The sequence below is a fragment of the Molossus molossus genome, unplaced genomic scaffold (assembly GCF_014108415.1).
Source record: "Molossus molossus isolate mMolMol1 unplaced genomic scaffold, mMolMol1.p scaffold_m16_p_3, whole genome shotgun sequence".
Classification (NCBI taxonomy): Eukaryota; Metazoa; Chordata; class Mammalia; order Chiroptera; family Molossidae; genus Molossus; species Molossus molossus.
The window spans coordinates 124,677,631-124,703,292 of record NW_023425366.1 but is presented as its reverse complement, the minus strand read 5'-3'; the positions used below and the strand labels follow the sequence as shown (position 1 = coordinate 124,703,292).

Here is a 25,662-nt window from a genome sequence, read left to right as displayed (position 1 = left end):
GTCCTGGAGTGTTGTCTGGGGGGCTAGTGTCTTTTGCGTGGTCTTGGAAGAGTGTGTGCTGTCCACTCTCCCGTACCTACAACCACGTGTGCCCCGTGGGCGGTCCGGGGCCTGGCCAGGGCTCGCTGCTTCCCCCCCCCAACCCTAGCTCTGCCTCATGAAGCACACTGTGCGTGTCCATCCCATGTGCCTGTGGGTTGATGCACGCTCTTGCCACGCCTTGAGCGTGTGTACATGATGTGTTCTATGCATTCACCCTGCCCCCGAGCCCGCCCCGCAAAGGACAAGATGGTGGCCCTCGGCTCCCTTCTACCCGACCTGGCCTTGCCCGCTGTGCAGCCGTGTGCGTTGGCGTGTGTTTCCGTGTCGCTGGCGTGTCACGTGATGTAGCTGTGTTTGCTGACATGAGCCCCTGCCCCTTCTGTTTCTCCATTGGTTTCTAGAGCTCTTTCCCTCTCCTCTCCAGAGGGACAGGACTCTTGGGGCCTGGCTAGGGGCCCAGAGCCAGGCCACCCTCTCCTGTTAGCCCTCAGAGACCCATTTCTCTCTATTGGTGACCAAGTTGCAAATGGATAAAACAGAAAAATTCTGCCCTCTCGCCCCAGCCCTGCATGTCCTGTCCCCAGACCCCCCCCCCCCCCGGGCCGGGTTGGGCCCCCGTGGAATGGGAGAAATAGCAACCAATCCAACAGCGGGCGTGCTGCGTGCTCACTTCCTTCTGTCCCCACATGGGACGGGCGCCGCGGGGAGGGGCAACACATGGGGGTCGGCAGGCTGGGGAGCTAGGCAGGCGGCTGGACACAAGTGTAGATAAGAAGTTTTAATCGGGGCTCGGGCAGGTACAGAATTACTGGGGCCTCCTGGGGTACAGATCTCACAGTATTGCAGGAACTACATTTGGGTACATGAGTGGGAAGAAGTGAAAATACAGGGATTTTCAGCTTTCATTGAGGAGAATTAAAAGATAAATATCTAAAGGTGATAAATGTAAAATAATGGGAATATGACACTCCCTCCCAAATGAGGGACAAAGGAGGCCTGAAGAGCCAGAAAGCCTCTTCCCTCTGAATCCAGGCCTGAGGACCCTGCGTGGTACTCACTTTCAGCTTGAAAAGCCAATGATGGGATGGCAGTTGAGAATATCAAGAAAATGAGCCCCCCGCCAACCAGCCAGCCAACCAGTGGTCAGGCCTGGGTTGAGAATGAAGATGCTCCTGCCATTGACCTTGAGGCATCAGGACACAGACTCAGTGCTCGTGGATTTAACATGAGAGTCTAGGGCAGCCAGTCTGCACCAGACCCTCCAGCTTAGAAGGCAGCCTTCCCTCCCTATCCAGGGTTTGAGTGCTCTGGGCCTAGATGGATGTGCTACACTGGGCTCTAGGCCTCAGCGCCACTGTCACTGGGCTGAACTATCCATGGCCTGCATCCAGCGAATGGTGCGGGTCCGGCTCTCCTCCCATGAGAACAGAGGCTTGTAGCCAAAATGGCGCTGAGCCTTGTTGGTGCTGACGGTGAAGGTGGTATTGGCCATGGCCAGTGTGTATGGGTTGAGCAGGGGTGCATAGAGCAGCAACGGCCGCAGCAGCCACTGCAGCAGGGCATTGAGGGCAGCTAGAAGCATCAGCAGCCAGTAGGGCAACAGCGGGCGAGTGCCCACCAGCCGCAGTCCACAGGGGCCCAGGAACTCCATGTTGAAGTCCTCATAGCTCTTATAGGGTGATTTGTCGTAGCAGAAGTATACCTGGCCCCCCATTACAGCCGCTCGCTGCTCCAGCTCCCGGGCCACCAGCACGTGCATCCAGGCCACGTTGCCTGCCAGTGAGGGAAGTGGGTTGGACATGCCCCTGAGTGTCCTTGTGACCATGTAGAAGCTTCTGTCTCCCAGGCCAGCCCATATACAAGCCACCTTCTCTTTGGGCCCATGTAAATGCTGCCCCTCTCGCCTCAGCCTATGACCTGGTTCTTTATCTGCCTTCCCAACTTACATGGATACTGCTTTCTCTGTGGCCTGTGAAGACAATGCTCACATATCCTAGTCTACCCTGGCCCATGTACAGACTGTTCTTTTCTATCCAGGGCACACAATGCACACCTTCCAGAACCATGCAGGTTCTTAGCCTCCCCACTGCCTAGCCCGGCCTCACCTACATAGACCCGTCCGTGCTCCACAGAGGCTGGGATGGCCCGGAAGAGCCGGCCTCCCAGGCGCAGGCCCTGGTTGTAGATGTCCCTCATGATCTGGTGGCCTTCACCATAGATGCCAGTGGGACGCAGAGCACATGTCACCAAGGGCAGCCCCCCACGGACCTGGCAACAAAAAGGATGCACTGCTAAGACCTAGGAGCCAGTGGCCTGCCCTCGGCCCAGCCGGCTGTGGCTGTGCATCTCCAGTCTCACCTTCCTCCCATTGGCTTCCAGGACCAGCTGCTCAGCTAGGGCCTTGCTGCAAGGATAGGGGTGTCTGTGTACTGCTTCATATGGGGTGTCCTCATTGCCCCTAGTGGGGGAGAAGGAAGACTCTTAATGCCGAGGGGAGATGGGGCTCTTAAAGTATTGGGGGGAACCTCAGCTCACCTATAGAAGGGGTGGCCTTTGACGTTGGGCCCCACAACTTCCATGCTGCTCGTGTAGACCAGGAACCGTGTTCCAGTCTGCACACAAGCCTCAATCACGTTCTTCGTGCCTGGGGAGGTGGGTATGTGTCCAAACGGAAGTTTCCCCCTCTCTGGATCTTTCCCCTTCCCATCCCAAATCTGGTTGAAGGCACATGGCTTTCTTTCCCGTGTTCAAGGAAAACCACACAGATTGGTGAGGGTCAGCCTGCCATTACAGGGGCAGGAGTGCACACAGGACAGATTGACGCAAGAGAATCACAGAGGTCAGGGTCAAAGCCAGGGGAGGGACACAAACAGTCAAGATCAGGCCATGTGCCAGGAACTGTTAAGTGCGTTATTGGAGCAGTTGGGGGGCATCTCACCCTGCACGTTGACTTCATGGATGGTCTCAGGACTGGCCCTCCCAAACACATCCACCAGCCCAGCTGTGTGGATGACCACATGGGCTCCAGTCATAGCTGCTGCCACCTCCTGGGCCTGGGTCACATCCCCCTGGATGGTAGTCACCTGCACTGGCCCTGGAAGGGGGTAGGGGCAGCCAGAGGCAATGTCACAGCTGGGACCACGAGTCAGCTGCTTGGTTCAGCCTACACCCTTGGGAGCCACATGTTTCCAGTGTGACTAATTCATCCATGAGCACTGGAGAACATAAACAGGCATCATCTTTTCCATCACAGTGGAGTCCACACCCTCCCTCCCACTCCCCACCATAATCACCTGTCTTCAGCTCCTCCAGCCAGGGACCCAGGTGCAGGTCAAAGATCCGCAGCTCACGGAGCCGGGGTTCCTGCTGCAGCAGCATTCGAACCACATGCTCCCCAAGGAAGCCACAGCCACCTGTGACCAGGTATACCAGCGTCTGGGCCTGTGCAGAGTCTGCCATGTCCTGCTAGAGAGAGACCTGGCTCACCTGAGTTGCCTGCCAGGTGCGCTACCTGCCCCAGCACCAGCAGCCCACCTGTCATTATTCCATCAAGGGGCCTGTAGCCTGGTGGACTGAAGCAGTGACCCAGTGGCTATAACTGCCTGGTGGGTGCTGCAACCAGGCTACCTGCCGTGACCCTGCCAACTATTTACTGAAATCAGGTGAGGGCTTGCAGGAAGGGCTGTGTTTGAGGTGGAGGGGAAGTTCGGGGATAAAAAACAGGGTGGGAGGCAGAGTTGGGAAGGAAAGAGAGGAAGGTGGGTAGGGCTAGGGCTGGGGGAAGGGTCCTCAGGCATCACCTTTGCCTACCTGCAGCCACAGTCCCAGGGTGCCCAAACTAGCCACTGGAGGAGCTGGTCTTCTTTAGTTTCCGGCCAGTAATACACTGGTGTCCCCTTCCGCTTGTTCCTCCCTCCTACCCATTCCAGGAACAGCCCAACCCAGTCTCCCACTCTTGCCACAGGGCACCCCCTGGTGGCCACTGCAATCCACTGGCATCTGGTTCCAGCAAAGAGCTTGGGGAAGCCAAACCTGCTAGGTGGGCACTGAGGGGATTGGGGGTAGGGATAGAGCAGGAAGGGTGACCTCACTCCTACTGCATGATGTCAACCCTTCCCTTTTGCTGGATTTCCCAGGAAGCCAGAGCCCAGCAGCAGCTATGGTTCTGGGAAGGGAGGCCTGACCTGGCCTCACTGGGGGATTTCTGCATGGCTGTTCCAGCCTATCAGGTAGCCCAGAGCAATGGTGGCTGAGTCTGAGGGTCTGGGCTCTTGCCCAAAGCCTCTCTGCCCACCTAAAATTCCAGGCCACCCATATCCCCCCCTTCATTTGCCCCCACCCTCTGTCCTCAACACGCCCCCCCCCCCCCCATCTCTTTCCCAAAGATACTGACCAAGCACTTTTGTACAATAAAGTTTAATCACAATTATAAAAATGTGGCATTGGGTTTGCGCTATTAACATATGTACAATCCAGCCCAACAGGAAGGGCCCGCTCCCCCCCACCATCCTGGCCTGGCCCAGCCGGAGCTTCCAGACACCAGGGTAGGAGGGTGACCCACAGGGTCTGGCAGGAACAGAAGATGAGGCAGGGTTCCAGGCACGGAGTCCCCAGGACTGGGAGGCGCAGGGCCCCCCTCCCCAGGGGGAGAACATGGCCACTGCCCCCTAGAGACCCCTAAACTGGGGAGGGGTGCACGCAGGGCACAAAAGGGAAGTCCCCATTAACACAAAGCAAGAGGGCTGTGCAGCCCCCAAGAACAGGATCTGTACAGGCTGGCACCCCAGGTTTCCACAGGAAACAGCTGCTGGCAGCTACAAAACATTTACAGCTTCTTCTCCGCAAAGAAAAAAATCGGGATTGGTGGCAGGGGTGACGGGAGGCAGAGGCTGCCTCAAGGGACTGAGGCTCCCTTGCAGGGCTCAGGGGCCCAACTCCCTATCTGGAGATGGGGGGCACGTGGGCCCTCCTGAGCCCACTAAGGCTGGGGGGCTGGGAGCTCAGGGCACCAAGGGGAATAAATAGGGGTGTGGGCACCAGTCCTGCCCACCTCAGTTGAGGGAGCCACGGCAGCTTTCAGTGCCGCACAGACATGGGATCTTGTTGTCCTCCAGCGGGAACTTGTAGTCATAGGTGATCTCCTCGTCCACGCCAATGGGCTGCTTGGAGTAAATCACGATCTTTTTCTGGGATTCGATAGTGATCACCTTGGCATAACAGTTGGGCTGCAGGAGGGGAGGGCAGAGTGAGCTGTGTGGCCACACCCTCGGACCCCACTGCCCTGGCCAGGCCCCCACAGCGCACCGTGCAGCAATGGTTGATGAACCTCGCCAGGTTGCCACACTTGGTAGCATCGATGATAGTGTCATGGTCCACCCGGAACAGGTAGCTGCTGCCAATGCCCTCTTGCACATAGCGCTTCTCCCTCATGTCGGCCACCATCTGGCAGGATGAGGTGCAATGGTCAGGGAACTACTCCTCAGCTTCTAGCCAGACCGGGCTCAATCCCCCAGCCTCTGTGATTGGGGGTCTACACAGTCTCCCAGCTGCCATCCTGGGGCTACAACCTGTCCTGGATCTGTAGCTCTGTCTGGCTCCCACTTACCCAATGCATGGACACTCCTGACTTTGCTTCCAAGAGCCCTCCCTCTTATGGCCTGCCCCTTCCACCTTCACTGCCATTCCAAATCTCCCAAAGAGGACCCAGGGGCCCTGGCCTGTGATGTTCAGTGGTTAGAGCGCCAGCCAGTACACAGAGGGTTGCGGGTTTGATTCTCGGTCAAGGGCATGTACCTGCATTGCATGTTCAATCGCGTGCAGGAAGCAACCAATTGATGTGTCTCTCTCACATTAACATTTCTCTCCCTCCTACTCTCTAAAAATCAATGAAAAAATATCCTCAGGTGAGAATTAACAAAAACACAAAAACAAAAACAAACAAAGAGGACCCTAGGGAAGTGTGCACTGGTTACCGGGCAGAAGCAGACACTGGCTGCTCCTGAAGTGTCTGCCTGGCCCCCAGCGGAGCCCCCAGTTCACTATGGGGCTGTGGCAGTTCCCAAGATGACAGTGACCATTTCAGACTGAACTCTACTCATCTATTCTCCCAGGACCCTCTCCAAAAAAGACACCCACTGACTGCTGCAGGTTGACCACATTTGAACCCACATTCTTGTATGAGAAGGAATAACTTACTTCCCAGAAAATAGAACACAAAACCTCTGTGCTCTTCCCTCGGGTGATCTCTCTTCCCAAGGGCTTCGACGGCAGCTAAGTTGTGGGGACTCCTCCCAAACTTCCATCTCCAGCCCAAATCTACCTCAGTGGAGCATCTGGGTGTCATCCTCTAGATGTCCCCTGGGCACTGCAACTTCACATGTCCCAGTTAGAAACCATCTTTATCACACATGTGCTCCTCCTCCTCACTGCCCATCTCACTGGCAGCCCTACCTATTCCTCCTCCCCGCTAACGGTAGCACCCCGAAAATGGCCTTACCTCCCTCCTTGCCCTTACTCTCCAGAGCCAACGTGATGGCCTGTCTTGCCAGCTACCTTGGACCCACAGGCTCCTGTTACCTTGGCTGCCACTGCCCAGTCCAGGCACTCCACCTTTGGTCCGGGTCTCTGCAACAACCCACTCTACTCCACTGGTCTGTCTCTAGTTCTCTCTTCACACTGCAGCCAGAGGGAACTTACAACTTCCTAAGTCCTCTCCTGTGTAACACTTCACAGCAATGTTCCTCTCTCCCCATCGGTCCAAACTCACTAATGTGGCTCCTAACTTCTGGAGAGTCTGACTTCTACCTGCCTCTCTAGCTGTATGTCGCTGCTGCTGGCCCAAGATTTTTCAACTAGCCACAGTGCCCTCCTTGCCCTCTTGACACTGTCCTGCCTCCAGGCCTCTGCATATGCTGTCCCACAACCAGATGATGAGCCTGGGGAGCTCATCCTCTTTCAGCTCCTGGTGTAAACATCACTGTGCTTGAACCACCTGCCTCCCTGAACTTCCCCTTGTGTAACAACCAAACACCATTCTTGATCATAGTTACTTGTTCAATGTCTGTCTTCCCCACTAAACTGAGGTCCTTAAAGGGAGAGATAATCTTAGTACCCATTACTAGGAAAGAAGGAAGGGAGAGGAGGGAAGGAGAGAGGAAGAGATTTCATTGACTAAGCCTTGGAGCCAGGAGGGTATGTGGGGACTCATCCAGAGGGTTGGAAGGGTCTTATGTCAGCACCCCATGGTGCCATCAGATTGGGAGTTTGGTGTGGGGCCCCCTCACCTGGCGGATGTTCTGACCCACATATTCAATGACCATCTCATCAGCAGCGATGGGTTCCATGGCAAACAGACCCCACTCGTGGATTCGGCTGCGGCCGAATCGGAGCTTCTTCTTCCGGAACTAGAGGGCAGAAGGTAGACTATGCTGCTGGATGCCTCCCTCAACCTGTCTCCTGGCTTTACCTGCAGATCTCCAAGGCAGGAAGGTGCTCTGGCCACTCACCCCCCATCCACACCCCTAGGGGACCTCCACAGTGCTGCCCTTCCACTGAGTCTCTCTCCTCAAGTCCCCACTCCTCACCTTGAGCTGGTTTAGTTTGAGCAGATCACTATCCATGATGGCTGAGGTGCCAATGGCACTCAGCAGCCGCCGCTGCTCAGATCGACGCTCCGAAAGTACACGGTTAGTCCCCTGTGAGAAGCAGGACAGAGAGGAGGTAAGGGACAGGAGAAACAACGGGAAGAGGATGCCAGTGGGCCATATATCAGAGCAGAGCCTCACCTGAGTGTCCGTCCCTTCCAGCTGCCGGGCTGAAACAGGGCACACATCCAGGTACCTGTCCTTTTCCTTCTTGCTGATGGGGTAATAGCCTTCGCTGCGCGCTGAGCCTGTCTGGTGCTCCCTGGGCCCATCCTGGGGCCGCCGCTTGCGTTTTGGAGTGCTCAGGTTGGTGAGTGCAGGGTGTGTTAAGGAAGAGAAAGGGTTCCTCACTGGCCAGATCCCTGGGGCCCCAACTCCCCTATGTCCCTCCAGTCCCAGCCCAAGGAAAGGGTGACTGACCTTTGTTTGAGGTCCTGAGCATACTTGGTGTGAGGAGTACAGAAAGATGGAGAGAAGTAAGTCTTAGGCCACCTTTTCTGCCAGGAAAGCTTTGGGAGGCAGAAAAGAGGCAGGAGGCAGAGAAAAATACCCAGGTAGCCAGAGGAGAAATACCCAGGCTGAACGTGGGTGGCAAAGAGAATTGGACAGGGCGGGAGAGAAACGTACACACTAGGAGTTGTCTGAGGAGAACACTGCCCGGCTCTGTGACCTCAGGGAAGTCCGCCCCACTCCCTGGGCCTGTCTTCCTATCCTGAGAAGGCCAGCCTCTAGGACTCAGGATATTGGTGTGATGGACCCAGTGGGTGTCGTTAAGCCAGTCAGCCCCGCTTGTCTGCTGCAACAGCTGCTCATATGTGAGCCGTAGGTAGCCCATGTCCTCCAAGTCCAGGCCCGAGTTCCAAATATCATAGAGAATGGTCATCTGCTCAAACTCACTGCGGGGTTCAAAGGTGGGAGGCGGTGGGGGTAGGGGTGGCGGCGGTGGCCGCCGGCGCCGGGTGTGGGAACGGAGGCTGCGCCGCCGGATAGCCCCCTCCCCATTACTGCTGCTGCTGCTGCTGCTCTCAGATGACTCGGACTCCTCCTCTTCCTCCTCCTCCTCAGCCTCCTCCTGCTGCTGCTGCTTTGGTTCCTCTGCCTCGGCCACCACCACCTCAGGAGCCTCTAGGACCTCATCCGCTGGGGAGCTGAAGAGGGCTGCAGGGGCAGGAACTGGCTCCAGGGGCCGAGGGGATGGTGTGAAGGGTTGGGGCTTGATGGCCAGGGCATAGTTGTGCTCCAGTAGGATGTGGCTGAGCAGGGGGCCCAGGCGGTCTGCCTCATCCGGTGTCTCTGTGGCCTCTAGGTCATCGCCAGTAGGCAAGGCAGCCAACCCGCGCCGGGCTGGGGTCAGGGCCAGGTTGGCCAGCACCGCCAGGTCTACTTCCGTCCCTGGCTCAGCCTCTTCTTCTTCGGTGGAGCGGCCTCGGCCTGTAGCCCGGCTCCGACCTCCTCGGGACACCTCCTCAGGCCAACTCTTGACCAGAGATGCGTGGTCCAGGGGCAAATTGCGAATGGTCCGCTCCACACCCCGGGGGACTTTGCGGGAGATGGGGCCAGGAGACTTGACCTGCTGTGGGGCAGCTGAGGAAGGCTCTGGGGCTGGTACCTCCTCCACAGCAGAGAAGGAGACGGTTTTCCGGCGTTTCTTGGGTGGGGGCAGGAGGGGGATAGGAGAGGAGGGGCGCTCGTCAGGGCAGGGGGCAGGGACTGGGGGCCCAGCTGGTGGCTCTGGGGGAGGCTGGGGCACGCTGGGAGCTGGCTCCTCAGTGGAACCTGGGGAAAGAAGCACACAGGGAAAGGGAGAGGGTCAGCTTCTTGGCCCAACACCATCAGACTGAGATTCATTATGAGGAGACCGGCCAGCCTCGGCAGGGAGTCCAGACCCCAGCTGCCTTTCAACAGGCTGCACTCAGCTTCCAACAGACACTCCTGCTCATTCAGTGAACCCACTGTCTGCCTCACACCTGCAATGACCGAAGCACTATGGGTTCCCCTGATAGGATGGGACTTTGCACCTGTTCATTCATACATTCCACATTCACCGAGCACCAACTGTGTGTCAGATATGGGAAAACACATGGAGCAGACACTTGCAAAACCCTGAGTTTACAGTCCAATGGAAATAATTATATGAAAGAATGTACAGCTCAAACTGTGAAGAGTGGGGGTAGGTGGGGCTCTTAAGGAAACAAACACTCGGACTCTAGCCTTTTTACCGACTGATGGTGACAGAACTGCATCCATCCAGAACTACATAGACCAAGACAATTTTTGCCAGCTGCATTTATGAAGATACAATGAGTCAGATCTGAATTAAAGTATCCATCATTTCAACCACAAACAATATTCTCTGTCCAGGGAGGTGAAAAAGATACAATGTTAAGCTGAATCTTTTTTTTTCCATCCTCATCCAAGGACATTTTTGCATTTATCTTCAGATGGGGCGGGGGGCGGGGGCATTGATGTGAGAGAGACACATCGACTGGTTGCCACCGACATGACCCCAACCAGGGCCGGGGACACACTGCAACAGAGATATGTGCCCTTAGCGGGAACCGAACCCAGGCCTCTCGGGTCCACAGGCCGACACTCTAATCGACACTCGAATCGCTGAGCCAAACTACCCAAGGCAGAAGCTGAATCTTTGTAGTAATATATTTTATAAAATTTGCCTTCCTCCCCGCTTCTCCCAGACACAGCTGGGGATTTTCCCAAGTGAGGGGGAGTCAAGAAGTCTCCCCTAAAGAAGTTGAAGGTTGAGCTGAGATCCCGTACATTAGAGAGATGAAAAAATTATCTTAGAGCAGATCATGCCATCTCTCCCCAGCTAACCACCCACAAAACAAGAAGCACATCCTCCCTCTGTTGGGACCCCCTGCTCCAAGTCTGCTGCTGAGTGCAGGGGTCTCAATATTGCTCAGTACACGAACAGCCCTTTCCCTGGGGCAGACCCTGTCCTACAGATCTGACCCATCAGACAACGCGCCCATGAGGCCAGTCGACGCTTTGCCCTCTCATCCTAGGTTTCGGCCACCCAAACATGCCTGGCCTTTCAGGCCTCTGGCCCTTTGCTTACAGGGTTGCCTTCATTTGGAATGCCTCTCTCCCTTTACCCATTGGGAAAGCTGACATGGAGGTTTCAGACCCAGCTTAATGCCACCTCCTTTGTGAAGGCTTCTCTGACTTCCTCAGACACTGGTAACATCTTCCTCTCAGAACCAGAAGACTGGCAGAGAGAGGTTAGTAATGTGCTCAAGGTCACACACCTAGCAAATGACAGAATAAGATCTGCACCACAGGAAGTCTGAGTTGAGCTCGTACTCTTCCCTACTGCCCTATACTGGTCTGGACAACCTGACAGGACTTAGTGGTTTCATATCTAGCTCTACTACTCAGAGCTAAAAGGCAGCCAGCACCTTGCTTGGCCCAAGCAGGCAGTTATCATCACAAGCGTCCAATGCCTTAAGAGATGTTCCCTGCCCAGCTGGTGTGGCTCAGTGACTGAGCATCGACCCATGCACCAAGGGGTTGCTGGTTCAATTCCGTCAGCGCACATGCTCAGGTTGTGGCCCAAATCCCTAGTGGGGGGCATGCAGGAGGCGGCCAATTGATGTTCTTTCTCATCAATGTTTCTCTCTCTTTCTCTCCCCCTTCCTCTCTGTAAAATCAATAAAGAAAAAAAAAAATTGGTATCACTAACGATCTTGAAACTTAAATTTTAACAACAAAAAAAAGGAATGTTCCCTCATCTGACAATCTGAGCAAGGCCCTCAGCCTGCATTTTTCAAGGATCTGGATACCATCTGGTGTCCACTTTGAAGCTAGCAAGGCTCTGGGGTGCTGGTCCTAGGTTCTCCAGTTTGAGTCCTCTCACCACTTTTCTCCAACATTTTGGGGCAGCCTCTCCCTCTGACCCATCCTCCCAACCTAGCCCACTTTGCCCTCTGAAAGCCTGGGTCTTGCAGAGAAGAAATTCCCCTCCTCGCTCAGCTTCTTCATACACATTTCCGTGGCCATGCCTTTCATTTAGGGAGACTTTTGGGGTACCTTCCCAGTCTATACAACTCCCAGAAGTCACCATTGCTCCTTTATGACCGACCCTCGTTAACCGATGGCTAACCTGAGCCAAGCTAGCCCAACCAGAAACTTCCCTGAGAGTAAGGATCTAAGACAGGAGTGGGTCTGTCTGTGGGGGCAATCATCCTCTGCTAGAATGGAGAAGCAGAGGAACCCCATTTGAAGAAGGAGAGAAGAATGAATCAGATCAGAAGATAGAGGAAAAGCAAGTCCTAAAAGTGTCCAGGTCCCTGTGTTTGGGTTCCACCAGACAAGCCCTGTCCCAGGCTCCTGCCATCAGGCCACAGAGTCCTCTATCCAGTTGCATCCTTGATAACTTGCATTTCCCTATCATTCTGTAAAAACCAAGGAACCTGCCTTAATCGCCCTCTCCTCTCCCACCTCTGCTATCTATCTCAGGGACTCTGATAGCCCACCTGTTTACCCAATTTCACATCTCCAGTGACCTCCTTCATCCTCAGCGACCCTCCACAGTCACACACCTGACTTTGTCACCCTTTAGAATAGCTCCACCTTGAACCCTTACACTTTGATTCCCTACCCTCTGACCACAATTCCCCAGGTTCTTTCAGTTCATCCCACTGAACCTTTTTGATTTCCCATCCTTCTATCTCTCTCCAGTCCATCACCCTCCTCCTAAATTAACTTCTTTCTTTCTCATCCCCAGACTGCAGGGGCCCTCACTTTGTCCCCTCCTTTCACAGAACTTTCAACATCCTTCTACCACCTCTACCCTATAGACTCCCATCCCTGAATCTACCCAACTACCTGCATTCTCTCCTCCTTGACCCACAACTCACAGCCTCAGCAGGGCTTCTGAGTTGCTGGCAAACCTAGTCAGCTTTCATCCTCACTTCCCACTTGCTTCTCTTTCCAAGGCTCCTACTCCACCCATCCTTCTCAGGCTCAGAAACTGTCCTACTTTCCCACTGCCAAGTGCAAAAAGGGGCCATCAGGCACGAAACCCCATTATCTCCCTACCTCCCCATTTACAGATAGATTTGCATCAGATCTAGAGTATGCCCCTTCCCGCCATGCTAATCCAGCAAGTAAGTATTCCTCTCTCCTGGTTCACCTACCTGCTCCCTCTTCCCTTCAATGTATGAACATGCTCAAATCTCACCTACTTTGAAAACCTAGCCCTCCATCAACCCTGTTTCTTGCTATTTCTCCAATCCCAGCTGGGTAACCTTGAGTATTTCACTAAACTTCAAAGTCCTCATCTGTAAAATGGGAATAGGAATGTTGTCAAGATTAAAAAAATGAAATTACAATGTGCCAGGCTGGCACATAGGTACTCAATAAATGCTGTTATTATTAATTACAAACTCTCAACTCTCTTTTTTTCACAAAAGTAACCTACTCTTCCAAAAGACTGGTTATCTCTGTTGCCTGTCCTTACTACTAAAACCCCATAACCTGGCTCCAGTCTTATCCACTCTACTGAAATTGATAAGGTCACCAGTGACCTAACCGTTAAATCCAACAGATACATTTCCTATCTTACAACCTCTCTTGTGGCCTGCTGATACAAACCACTCCCTCCTTTTGAAACTCTAAGCTCCCCACCTTCCTTCCCACCTGCCTGATCACTCCTTTTCAGCCTTGTCTGGCTCCTCTTTGCTCATCTGTTTCTTGTAAGACTTTAAGGCTCTGGCCCCCTTCTCTCATTCCAAACATCCTTCTAATGTACACAACTATATTCACATCCATACTTTCATTACTTTCAAATGTCTACCTCATTTTCAGCCTAATGCTCTTTCCAGAGCTTAAGATCTGTTGATCCAACAGCCTGTTGAATGCAGCAGCTCCGCACCACCTACCTACAGGTCTTGCTGGAGACTTCTCCTGTTCAGGGAGCGGTGTGACTGGTGAGCCTGCAATCCTCTCCGGCTTGGGCTCCTCCACAGGTGCTGGCAGGGGCAGGGGGACGTCTCTAAGGGGTGGGGATACCGACGGGATGGTTGCTGGTCGCTCTTCTTCCTCCTCTTCTTCTTCAGAGGACTCAGATGATGACGACGAGGAGGAGGAGGAAGATGAAGAAGATGAGGAGCTGGACGAGCTACCACTTCCGGAGTCCGAGGTGCTATCATTTTCACCATCTGAGTCAGCATACAGAGAACATTTGGAGGACGAATCGCTTCCCTCATCCTCGCCTGGAAATCCAGAAGGCGCAATCAGGCGAGGCGGGAAGATCCCTCACTGGTCAAGCATGGGTTCATTCACTGACTCACCACTGTGGATATGTTGGGCTCTGTGCTAGGTGCTGGGAAGACCCAGCCTCAAAGAGTTGAATAAGCACACAATTTGTTCCTAGTGTGGTAAATCTTAGTGTGAAGGACTGGGAGATCATGGCAAAGGAAAGCCCTGGATTCTGCCTGGTGGATCAAGTCAAGAAAGATATCCCTGTGAAGATGTTGAAGTCAAGAGAGATAAAGAGGGGTTCACCAAGCAGACATGGGGGTTAAGCGGGGATGTCAAAGGTTAAGAGAAGATGGGGCATGAGAGACTGGCAAGCAGTCCTCTCTAACTACCAAAGCTTTTCCTACAGTGGGTCTTGTAGGCACTGCCTGGACAACAGACTCTGAAAATGGATTCCAGGGTAAAGTAAGCTTAGGAATGTTACATGCTCTGTGCCTCTAGGAGATGATAATACACTGTAAGGGTTCTAAGAAACTAAGAATTTTGTAGTCTTTGAGGAACATAACTATGTAAACTAGAATAGAAGGTGGTGGTGGCCAGGGAGGGTCTGGAGAATGACAAGATGACCCAAACAGATAAGCAAGAGCTAGACCTATAAATGGCCCAAAGTGTTAGGCTGAGAAGTCACCTTGTGGAAAATAAGGAGCCAAGAAAAGACTTTATAGAGGATCCAGTGTGCATTTTAGGAAAGATAATTCCATCAGCAGGCTGGAAAAAGGCTGGGAATGGAGAAGAATGAAAACAGACAGGAAAATCAGTCAAAAACGGTTGCAGCCTCTAAGTGAGAAAGGCAGGCTAGCAGGATCAAAGGCGACAATTCAAGAAAATACAGAGGTGGTAAAGCTGAAAGGAGGTGACCAAGTGGATGTGTAGAGGTCTACACACACTCATTCCTAGCAGATGATTTCCCCCTTGCTTTACTGAAAAGAAACTCTCAGATCACCAGTCTCCCCATTCTGGCCTCTGCAGAAATGGCACCTCTCTGCGGCATTCCTTCACTATTCGATATGAACAGTCAGTCTTTCCCCAGTTCTCCTACCCTGTTACTCTCTACCTCATTAACCGATTTTATCTTCTGTAAAACATACATCTGTATCCTAAGTGCTATTATTTGTTCACTTGTTCGTCAAGTCTCCCCCTCCCTGCCAACTGATCACAAGCTCTGCAAAAGCAGGAACCACATCTGTCCTGGTCATTGATGTGTCCCCAACACCTAGAACAGTACCTGCCACAGAACAGGGGCTCAATATACAGGGTGAAGCAAAAGTAGGTTTAGAGTTGTAATGTGAAACACAGTTTATTCCTGTATTATTTTTTTTATATTACTTTCCACACCAACAACTATAAACCTACCCTTCTCCTACCCCATATATATACATATATATATATACTTCTAAACAAAAGTATGAAAAAAAAAAAAGACTAAGCCACATAACCAAGCTTCAATGAATATGGAGCAACGAACAAGTATTCAACTGAAGAAGTGTCTGGTAATGGCAGAGCAGGGAGGGGAAGAGGCAGGCACGGCTCAGTGGCTGAGCCTCGAAGGAAGAGCAGTGCTCAGAGATGGGAAGGCACGCTCTGACAGCATCAAAGGGTAGCAAGAGAACACAGCCCCTTATATCATGGGTCTGGGAAAATAAATAGGCTCTAGTGGGTTGTCTTCAGGGGCAGAGGTAAGCACGAAGAAACATTTGGGTAGTAGGGTTATTGTTTACAATGAGCCAAGGGTTCCAAAGGATAGGGCTAAAAAAGTTGCTTTTGGGGAGGTCAATGGTGGCCAACAAATCCAGCAGGAAAGGTATGTGGGTTCAGAAAAGGACTAGTCAGGTGGCTGACCCCTTCTTCCCTAAGCAGAACTCTACTGTTTTGTCTGTGCTTACCATCTGATGCTTCTGCCTCCTTCTTTGCAGTATCCATGGCTTCCTCATGATCTTCATCTTCCTCATCTTCCTCATCATCCTCCTCATCCTTAAAGAAAGGGACAAATAGGGACTAACGGAAAGGACAACTGGTCCTCTAGAAGTCACAGCTACCCAGGCTCCAGCCCAAAGGGAAGTGGCTATGGGCACAGGTACTCAGGAAGTAGGCTCCTCACCTTCTCCGAGGAGGACTCCTGTGATGCCTCCTCCCCCTCACTGTCCAGAGCAAAGGACTTGCGGTGCTTGCCCTGGGTCTTGCTTCGTTCTTCATCTCGCTTTGGGGGCTTGGTCCCTGGACGTCCTGACTCTCCAGCCTCCTTCTCTCGCTCAGGGTCTAGGCCCGGGTGAGTGGTAGTTAGGACAATTTACCATCAGCAGTAAGTTACCATTTCTCGACCCTGTGAAAGGAGCTGTGCATACACTGTCGCTGATCTTCCTCACAGTCCCACAAGACAGACCTCGTTTTATAGATTAAGAAGTTGAAGCTCAGCAGAGAAACACAAAAAAACTTGGCAATACGTAACATTTTACAATTTTAAACATACCACATTCATTTTATCTTTCATCGTTTTCTCAGTTAGGTGGAAGAGGCAGCTGACTTGTTATGCCTGCCCCGCCCAAATACTACTAAGACCAATAGGTTTCCAAGCGAGCAGACTAGACTCAATATGGAAGTTTCCCAGACACAACTGTCAACCAATAGCTTAGACTTAAGCAAATTGGTAAGAAAGTCTAAGAGAGCTTAATCCATTTAACCTTGAAATTCTGTGATTTTTACATGTGGGAATTATTACTTCTGTTTTACAAGAGGAAAACTAAAACACAAAAAGCTTAAATCAGCATTATCAGAGTAAGAACCATAACTAAAATCCAGGGGCTGCCCCATCTGAAGCTTCTCACATCTCTCAGAACTGCTTTATTTTAACCCTGTACCAAAATCTCCACTTGGCTCCTTGCCTTTAAGACATCTGTGTCCTTTTCTCCCTGATTCTTGCTTTCCTATTAGAATCTAAGCAGCCTTTCCCCTTTCTCCTTCCACCTGACCTTCCCACTCACCATCTTCATCTTCCTCAGCTGGAGTGGAAGGCCGGGGCCTCTTTTCCTCACTGGCCTCTGAAATTTCTGAAGGCTCTTTTCGTTTTACCTGGGGAATGGGAAGAGACAGAGTCCATTTAGACTCCAAATACTCCAAGTTTCCAACCACCGTTACCCCAAGGAAGAAAGGATGCCCTGCTCCCACCCTACTAGGCAAGACCACAGTTCTAGGTACCTTGAAAGAAGGCAGCCGCAGGGCCCCTCGCAGTCCTGACCCAAAGGCGAAGGCCTCGATGCCTGTGGTACCCCCACTCTTTGCCCAGTCTACAAGGGATAGCAGGCCTGGCTCTTTGAGCTTTGTCTTCTCTTTATCTTCCTCCTTGGCTTGCTGTTTGGCTGCATTCTGGAATGGCTGTAGGCAGTAGAGGGATTGAGCCACAGAACCTAGGCACTGCCTCCTCCCTGGGAAATACTCACAGGCCCCAGGAACATAGAATCGCATCTACACACTCCTCTAGCTGATGCACATCTATGCTGTATCTTGCTGCACCAGCCCCTCTAGAGGCACTTCCCCCAAGTCTGCTCGCTTACAGTCCCATCAACCTTAGAGAGCAGCTACTATCCTCCCCGCTCTACAAATGAAGACACTGAAGACTGAAGCCTAGACACTGAAGGACCTTGTCCACTGCGAGCAAGCAGAGCTCTTCGGGCTCTCAGGCTCATGCTTTTCTAGTGCTGTGTGCTCCAACTCCCTGCCCAACCAGTATCCCAGTCTCGCTCCACTTGCCTTGATCATCCCTCTTCTCTATTTTGAGCTGTGTAGCCTGGAGAAGCAAGAGGTCTATTTCCTCCCAGGAGCCCCAGGTTTCCCCAGTTCCAGGCATTGACCCTCACCTTAGCCTTCTCTTCCTTGCTCTCCCACCACTGGTCAAAGGCTCCAAAGGCCACATTTTCCACCATCTTGCGGTTGAGGTCTCGCTGCATGATACTCTTCATCTCTTGGACGAGGGTGGCCAGCACACGGCCCACAGTGCCTGCTGATGGCAGGGCTTTGCCCTCTGCCAGCTCTACTTCCTCCCTTGGAGGCAGCCGAGCCTCCTCTCCTGACACTGAAGAGGAGGGCAAGGGCTCGGCTGCCACGGGCAAAGGCAGGTGGTAAGCCTCCCGGGAGTATGCCCCTCGGCCTTCTTGCCCTTGTGTGTACAGAGCATAGGGTAAGCCATAGGCTGCCTCTTGGGGGTGTGGGAATGGGAGGAAGGCCTCCCCAAAAGCCCCACCATGGGGACCAGCTGAGGCAGCAGTCAATCCCTTGCCCTGCCGCAGCTGATGGAGCCGAGTTAACATCTGGGTCTGCATCTGGAAGGACATGGGCATTCCTCCCCACTGAGCCCCAAGTCGATCCATGAGCTCTAGGGAGTTCACAAAGTCATAGATGTGGGGGGGTGGCGGAGGAGGTGGGGGGTACTCAGGGGGCGGTGGCCCATCAGGTCGGGGCGGGAGGAGGTAGGCAGGCTGGTGAGGAGGATAACCAAGGGGAAGGGAAGCCAGGTAGGGAGGAGGAGGAGGGGGTGGGGGAGGAGGGGGTGGAGGCTGCTGGGGAGGTGTTGGGGCTGGAGGGGGTGAGCCACCCCTGTCATCGTCGGAGATCTCCATGTCCTCTCCGGAAGAGCATGGAGAAGCCTGTAGGGGTGCAGAGGAGGGTCACACAAAGCTTCTGCCTGTTCCCTGAGCTCTTCCTTAATTCCATTCTCTTGTCTAGCTCCCTTCCCTCCCCCCCTGGGCCCAACACCACTTCCCTGATCCCAGGTTACCTCCACTGGTTGACCCCAACCTCACCTGGTTCTGTCCGTTGGCCTTAGGAGATTCCCGGGTAGCCCCTGGTTCCCCACTCCCTGTAGGTGCCACATCCTCAAAATTAGCCGGGGCTGGAGGGGGCGTGCAGGGCCCGTGACCTGAACCAGAAGGCACCTCAATCCCTGCATCTCTAGCCCCAGGGCCTGTGGTGCTGTTCTCTTCCTCTTCCTCTGTGTCAGAAGCCAGGAAAGAAAACTTGGAGCGCTGCTCCTTCAGCAACATCTCAATGCGGGAATCTAGGCTGCTGTGTTGAGCAAAGGGCACACTCTCATTGGTGGTCTCTGGGGCTGGGGAGCCAGAACGAGCAGGTGAGGCTGGGCGGGGGGAGGTCCGAGCTTCTTCTCTCTCAGGGCTGGGCCCCCCAGCACCACCACCTCCACCAGGTTCTGGAGGCTCTGGGGGTGGAGCCTCTGAAGCAGGAGGCCGGTAGTCCTGGTCAGTGGGCCGGCTGGGCTCAGGGGGCAAGTATGAGGTGTAGGAAGGTGGGAAGCGCTCAGCTGTATTTTCAGCAAAAGGTGCCCCCGGGGGCTCCTCCCGAGTTGCCCGGCGGTGTGGATAGGAAGGATGGCGTTGGTAGCGATTCCAGCTTTCGTAATATGCTGGGTAGTTCGAGTCAGAACCACGAAAATGAGAGGATGAGGAAGAAGAGGATGACGAGGACAACGAGGAGGAAGAGGTGGAGGATGTGGCGGTGGCTGCGGTGGTGGCAGAGATGGCTGCAGAGGTGGTTGTTGGGGCTGAAGATGCAGAGAAATGGCGGCGGGAAAAGGAATCTTGGTAGCTGTTCTCTGACCGCCGGGGCTTGAAGGAGGTTGAAGTGGTGCTAGAGAAAAGATGCAGGAGTTAGCTGGCTTCAACTCTGTACGACTGAACCCTAGGATCCTGGTCCCAGTTCTCAGTACCCAAAGCCCCTCTATGACGCCCCCAAAGGAAGATCTAAATGCTGCTGGGTTCCTAGCCAGAATAAGCTCCCTGAGAACAGGGATTTGTTGGCTGAATCCACAGAGAAACTAGGACAAATTATTCCCAACTCTCCCTTAGACTTTGGGTTTCTTCTTCCCAGTGGCAGCTCCAGAATCTGGGGGTCCCAGAGGATGTTTACTCTGTACCTGCTGGAGTAGGCAGAGTCCTGAGAGTAAGGGGTGCTGCCCCGAGATGTGTAAGGGGTTCCTTGGGAGGACTGAGGGGTGAACTGGCCAAAGGAAGATGGGGTGTCTTGTCGGCTGCTAGAGAAGCTTGTGTCCTGGGAGCAGGGGGTACCATTGCCAGGAGTGCCCACCACAGCAGTGCCTGCTGGGTAGGCAGCTGTGTCAGAAGAGGGGCGGCGGCGGGATTCAGTCTGGAGGGGGAGAGTGGAACAGGGAGAAAGGAAAAGAGATCAAGTTTAACAATTCGCCCTTCCCCAAACCAAGAATCCCCGTTCCCTATCTTTTGAAAGTACCTAAAGACTTTTTCTTGGCTGTTTCTATACTTAATAATGAAGTCCAGAACCTCCCAAAGACTGGTTTTGGCACTCAAGGACTACGACCACAAGGCTAGGGCTATGGCAACCATAAGCTTCTCACCGTCTCAGTGGCTACACCAGAGCCCTGGAACTTCTCACTCAGGGCCTTGCCCCCAGTGGGCACTGTCTGAGGGGTGTAGGAGCCATTGACAATCAGTTCATAGTACTTCATTCGTTGTTGTCCTGGAGAGAGAAAAATAGGAACTAGCAGAGTCAGACGGAGAAAAGACAACTCCTTCCTAATGTGGTATTTCCACTTATTCCTCAGGCCTCAAGTTGAGTCTTGGGTTTGGGGATTTCAATTCTTTTTCCGTATCTATCTCTGGGACACATCTCAACCAAACAACTACTACAAATGGCATGTAGTGTATCACTTCAGTTTCTTCTCCATGTGTTACTACACTGAATGACCACCAGAAGGGAAAAGTATCAGTACCCCTACTTTGTAGGCTTAAAGAAAATTGACCTGCACAAAGTCACTAAGTTGGCTAGTGGTAGAACTGGAATTCAAATCCAAGTCATCTGATGCTAGATGCTATCATGCTCCTCATCCTATAAACTTAGGGTTGCAAAATGGCAGCCTAAGGGCTAAATCCACCCCAAGGTTATGTTTTACTTGCCTTACACAATCACTTAAAAAATGCCTGTTTGGTTTTTTTGGGGGGTGGAGGATGATGCAACATTTTAAAACCATGAGTTTTGATACAAAAACCTGGATTTCTTGCTTAAAAATGAAAAAAAGAAAAAGAAAAAGATTACTTGGCAATATTAGTCCTCATTCCCACTTGCAAATTGGTTAATGCCAACTAACAGCTGCCTCCTTTACATGGCACTGCACTACAGTATGCCACAATCCCCACCCCTCCCTATTACTCCTAACACAGAAGCCCAGACTGCTTCCTTCACTCACCTATGCAAGTCTCTCATTCTCGATCCAAAATTTCAAAACCCAGTATTTTGGGGAATCCTGGGCTGAAGTTATTTACTCTAGTTTTTATTCATCATACACTTTCTTACAAAAATAGCCACATGCTAGTGCAGCCCCAACCCTGCTAAAGATAACATACAAAAAACCACTTATGTACCATAATCCCTTTGTAAAATTCTGATTTCAGAAACCCATCTGGCCCCAAGAGTTTCAGATGAGGAATCATAAACCTGATCATATGCCTGGCTCCAACCGGCATTTGTATGTACAATCTCCGCTGGAGCCCAACTTTGGCAGCAGGCAGGGGAACCCTCACCTTTGATGTCAAGCTGGGCATGGATGATGTTGCCCATCACAGAGGTAAGGTGGAGGTTTTTGACCGTTTCCTTGGCTCCTCGAGTGCTGGTGAAGAGCACACGGGCCAGACCCAGGTGCTTGCGAGTTCGGGGGTGAAGAAGGATCTCTACCTCTTCCACCTCACCATACTTTCGGCACATATCCTTCAGGAAGGTCTCCCGCACGTTGTCATTCAGTCTTGCAAAAGTCACTTCCTTCAGTGGGATCTGTCCAATATAGAACTCATCCAGCTGTGGAGAGGATAAGACTGGGGTCTTAATGCTTTTTCCTTCGGGAAACTTTACAGAGACCCATGAAATCAACAGAGATAGGACTGGAAAACTGAGAGGCAAAGGAAGGGAGCCCCAACAAGGGATACAACAGTCTTTATCCCCCTCTCTCCTGAATTCTTTTCACCACAGAATAATGGCAAGAACCAAGAAAAGAAAAGTGCAAACTGAGAAATAAACACTCGTGGTAGAAACCAGCTATAAAGAATTCACTCACTCAGCTTTTAATAGTGATTACTATGGACTGGGTACTAGGAATACAAAGATGGGGGGGAAAAGGAGATTCCTGTCCAAAAAAGTAGACAAGAAAGAGAGACACATACAATCATAACATGACATTAAGTGTCAGCAGAGGTGTAGAGAGGGTGTCTGGGAACCCAGAAAAAGAAACCTTTGTTCAGAGTAGAGGCAGGGAAGTATTCATACAGATGGTATAATTTGTACTGGGCCTTTTGAATAAACAGGAGTTACCCAAAATGACAACAACTTAAAAGGGCATGAAATTATAGAATAATAGCGTTTCCTAGAAATTGCAGAGTGTATAGCAGGATGGAACATAGGTGAGCAGAATCAAGGCAGATGAAGCTTGACCAAGTCAATAATTATAAATGTCAATGTATAAAAATGGACTTGGCAACAAAAGTACAATAAGAAAACAGTAAAATCAGAAAGACAATGACAGCAGGGTGGAACGTGAAATGGAGAAAAGAATGGAAGCAAGTAAACCAGAAAAAATGAATTATAAGAGTTTGCACTAAAGATATGACAATAAAAATAGGATAATTAAGACATAAAGATGTGTTTAGGAAAAAGGGTCAGCAAGACTTTGTAACAGATTATGTGATAAAGAAGAGGAGAATCACAGGATGACTCCCAGGTTTCTAGCTTGTATAGCTGAGTGGATGAAGGGGAGAGCAGGATTTAAAGGGGTAAAATAATTTGTTTTATATCTCTTTAATCTGAGATGTCTGTGGGGCTTCCAGATGGGGCTGTCCCACTACCAGGCATACACTTTTGAAGTTCTAGACTGATTTTGGCTAGAAATAGAGATTTGGAAGTCACGAACATTTTGGTAATAGTCAAAATCATGGGTGTGAAAAAGATTGTCCAGGGAAAATATACAAAGTGAAAAAAGGGATGAGGGAACCCCACGAATAATTTATTTAAAAATGAAGAAAAAAGAATCAGTGAGGGAAACTAAAAACCTTCTGGGCCCAGCCTAAGGGCTGATGAGTATCCTGCCTAGACAGGAAAATGGGAATCCTCTGAGGGAACAAGATGGAGGATCAAATGGCCAAATGAGAGGTTAGAAACAGACTCCAGGAATGGAGCCCCTGGCCTTATCACTCCCCTTAACTGTCGAGAAACTGGGGTATCAGACCAGAGCACTGTCAAGCTATACACTGTCTAGGAATACATAGTGATAAACGCAGCAGCTAAACCTGTCTTTATGTTATCCTTCAAGGAGTCAACACCCCTGCCTGTGACACCTCACCTATACCTTTCTAGAAAATAAACACGCCTTCTGTCCAGTACAACTCAGTCTCACAGTCTCAGACACTGTTAGAGCTAAGATCCTTTCATTAGAAAACTCCCTTTTATTCAGCTACATTAAGACTAGATTGCCAGGATGGATCCTCCACACCCTCTAAGGGCCACCACACCAGGACACTAGAAGAAACATACCTTAAACTTAGGGACTGGGAGGGAAAAGTCTCTGTTTTTGGACCTGACATGGCAACGAGGGTCTTGGAGGTCTTCGACTGGTATGTACTTTGAGTCCTAGGGAGGAAAGCAGGAACAGAAAGATAGCTCAAGGTGAAACCACATTGTTGAGCTCTAAGAAGCCCACCTGAAGACCCATATGCAAAAGAGTTGGGTTCTGATTAGCCACTTTTTAAGAAGGCAGACTATAGATATGGAAATTCCAGGTGTTGAACAGAACCAACAGGAGAATGGGGCCTGGAGTTTCCTACATGGCAAGGAAAGGCCCGGGACACTCACGTTGACACTGAAGTGGACTCCATCGTAGCGGTACACCTTTTGAGAAGGCCTGCGCAAGGCAGGGTCCAAGGCAGGATCCACGATGAGCTTGTAGTTTCGCCACTGGAAGCTCGGGGCCTTCTGCCCATCTCCCCCACCTTCCTGATCCATCTTTGCTCATTTACACTGTTACAACAGAGGAATACGCAACGGGGTTCATGTCTTAGGCCTGACTCCCTTGCTGCCCCTCATCAACTAGCCCAGACTCCAGGTTCTCTCATCACCCGTTTCCACACCTCACCATGACCCGTGGCTCCCCCAGATTTTCCAAGTACACTCTTTCACGTAACAACACATTCTCTCTCCACCTCCCAACTCTCCCCTCAGACCACCAGGCCCATCTCGTGCCCCCCCAACACACACACACACCTAGCGCGCGCCCCACTAGCCCTCGGAGCAAGACCCCTCCCCCGCCCCCTTGCAGGCCCCGCCCCCTCCCGCCTCCTCACCGGCCAGCGGCCCGGGCCAAGCCCGGCTCCCGCTCCCACACACCCGCTCGCGTCCCCGCGCCCCGATCCTCCGGCCAAGAGGTGGCACCTATTCGGGGCGTTGGAAACACCGCGAGACCGAGCCCGAGACCCGGCTTCGGCCCTGAATCTGGGCGGGGGGATAGGGGAAACGCGCGCCGCTGCCCTCTCCTCCCGCCCCGGTGCGTTCTGCCCCCCCCATCTCCGCGCACGCGCGGCGCGGCCCCACTCACCCGCTCGTGTCGAGCGGCTCCCCCTCCCCCCACCCCGCGCGGCACCTCAGTGGCGCGAGGCGGCGGCGGCGGCGGCAGCGCGAGACCCGGCCCCGCAGCGGTGGCGGCGGCGGCGCCCCCCCACCACCACCTCCCCGGCGCGCGCACCAAACACCACCGCCACCTGCGCGAGGCCCAGCAGGCACAGCGTCGACATTCGCACTTTCGCCACGGGCGCCACCGGGGGACCAAAGGGGCCGAGGATAGCAGTTTCGCCTCGGCCAGCGCCCGATGAGGCTCGAGAGTTGCGGCCTAGGGAACCTGGAGATTGGCCGCATCCCCCGGAGAGTGGGCTTCACCACGACTATCCAGCTGCTCTGGCCTGGGGCCGTTGACGAATCGGCGGCGACGAAAGCAGCGACTAATCCCCGAGGAAAAGGGGGCGGGGCGGACGGGAGGAGGCCAGCCAGAGCTGGGGAGATTTGAGTGACGCGTTGAACGGGCGCAGATTCGTCAGGCGGGCGGGGCGAATGGGTGGATGAGACGCGCGCTCCTTTGCTCCTCTTGCCTTCCCCTTTCTTGCGCGGCCAAACGTCTAAGAGGTTGCAGATTCGCCACAGGTCCCGGCCCCAGCTGTTGCCTCCCTTCACCCGCTTTGGTGGAGTCAAGGAAAAAAATGCCTGGTTAGCCAAGCCCTGCTGGCAGAGTCAGCCACTTTTCTGGATTTTCTTACTAGTACAATTCAGGGAACGGCCCAGTTCCGACCCGAGGAAAATGGCTATGGCCCAAAGCTCCTCTCAGAGTCCGACGAGAATTCTCGGCTGAACATCGAGGCCTGAGTAATTCTGAGGAGCCGGCCTAGCGAATCTGCGAATTCTCCTGTGGGCGGAGCCAAGGCGCCGTGCGCAGAGGGCGTGGTCAGAGCGTGCGGACCCTGGCGTCGCTGGGGCGCTTCCTGTAGGACCCATCGAAACCCCGGCGGACAGGGAGGGGTGCCCATGAGATGGGAAACTACAGCCAACCATGGTGACTCAGGCCGTTTGCCTGGCGCTGCACATAATGCAGGGAGCGTTTCCCTCCCGTTATCCTCGTTGGCCCCTAGCT

General features: G+C 52.8%; 2 protein-coding genes across 6 annotated transcripts; both read right to left on the bottom strand.

Annotated features, from left to right (window-relative positions):
* Positions 1–833: 833 nt before the first annotated feature.
* Positions 834–3,921, bottom strand: HSD3B7 (hydroxy-delta-5-steroid dehydrogenase, 3 beta- and steroid delta-isomerase 7). 4 transcript variants are annotated; one of them, XM_036280684.1, is made up of 7 exons: positions 3,853–3,921; positions 3,336–3,507; positions 2,981–3,136; positions 2,578–2,686; positions 2,401–2,500; positions 2,148–2,310; positions 834–1,815 (listed from the first exon to the last, which is right to left on the bottom strand). In XM_036280684.1, exons 2-7 carry the CDS (start codon positions 3,499–3,501, stop codon positions 1,400–1,402), a joined length of 1,110 nt encoding a protein of 369 aa, XP_036136577.1. In that variant the 5' UTR covers positions 3,502–3,507; positions 3,853–3,921; the 3' UTR covers positions 834–1,399. The 4 variants fall into 4 exon arrangements, with proteins under 4 accessions (XP_036136577.1, XP_036136581.1, XP_036136579.1 ...); XM_036280688.1 differs by having other exon boundaries at positions 2,401–2,446; XM_036280686.1 differs by having other exon boundaries at positions 3,336–3,504; positions 3,853–3,920.
* A 521-nt stretch (positions 3,922–4,442) lies between these two features.
* Positions 4,443–24,595, bottom strand: SETD1A (SET domain containing 1A, histone lysine methyltransferase). Of its 2 annotated transcripts, XM_036280683.1 has the most exons (19): positions 24,580–24,595; positions 23,841–24,005; positions 23,523–23,618; positions 21,527–21,797; positions 20,344–20,465; positions 19,888–20,117; positions 18,761–19,601; positions 17,819–18,604; positions 17,160–17,336; positions 16,946–17,033; positions 16,066–16,223; positions 15,851–15,938; positions 13,589–13,921; positions 8,430–9,461; positions 7,827–7,999; positions 7,626–7,736; positions 7,326–7,445; positions 5,347–5,484; positions 4,443–5,267 (listed from the first exon to the last, which is right to left on the bottom strand). In XM_036280683.1, the coding sequence occupies exons 2-19, from the start codon at positions 23,988–23,990 to the stop codon at positions 5,094–5,096; spliced, it is 5,088 nt and encodes a 1,695-aa protein (XP_036136576.1). In that variant the 5' UTR covers positions 23,991–24,005; positions 24,580–24,595; the 3' UTR covers positions 4,443–5,093. The 2 variants fall into 2 exon arrangements, with proteins under 2 accessions (XP_036136576.1, XP_036136575.1); XM_036280682.1 differs by lacking the exon at positions 24,580–24,595 and having other exon boundaries at positions 23,841–24,145.
* Between the last annotated feature and the right edge of the window lie 1,067 nt (positions 24,596–25,662).

What these genes read in the sequence shown, in the direction of transcription:
- HSD3B7 (XM_036280684.1), bottom strand. Translation starts at nt 3,501, where the DNA reads ATGGCAGACTCTGCACAGGCCCAGACGCTGGTATACCTGGTCACAGGT. An exon ending in CCATGAAGTCAACGTGCAGG is followed by an intron (nt 2,687 to 2,980) that starts GTGAGATGCCCC and finishes CCACCTCCCCAG; the next exon opens with GCACGAAGAACGTGATTGAG. An exon ending in TGGAAGCCAATGGGAGGAAG is followed by an intron (nt 2,311 to 2,400) that starts GTGAGACTGGAG and finishes TTTTGTTGCCAG; the next exon opens with GTCCGTGGGGGGCTGCCCTT.
- SETD1A (XM_036280683.1), bottom strand. Translation starts at nt 23,990, where the DNA reads ATGGATCAGGAAGGTGGGGGAGATGGGCAGAAGGCCCCGAGCTTCCAG. An exon ending in TGCGGCTGCCTTCTTTCAAG is followed by an intron (nt 17,034 to 17,159) that starts GTACCTAGAACT and finishes CCCATTCCCCAG; the next exon opens with GTAAAACGAAAAGAGCCTTC. An exon ending in GGAGGCAGAAGCATCAGATG is followed by an intron (nt 13,922 to 15,850) that starts GTAAGCACAGAC and finishes CTGGATTTCCAG; the next exon opens with GCGAGGATGAGGGAAGCGAT.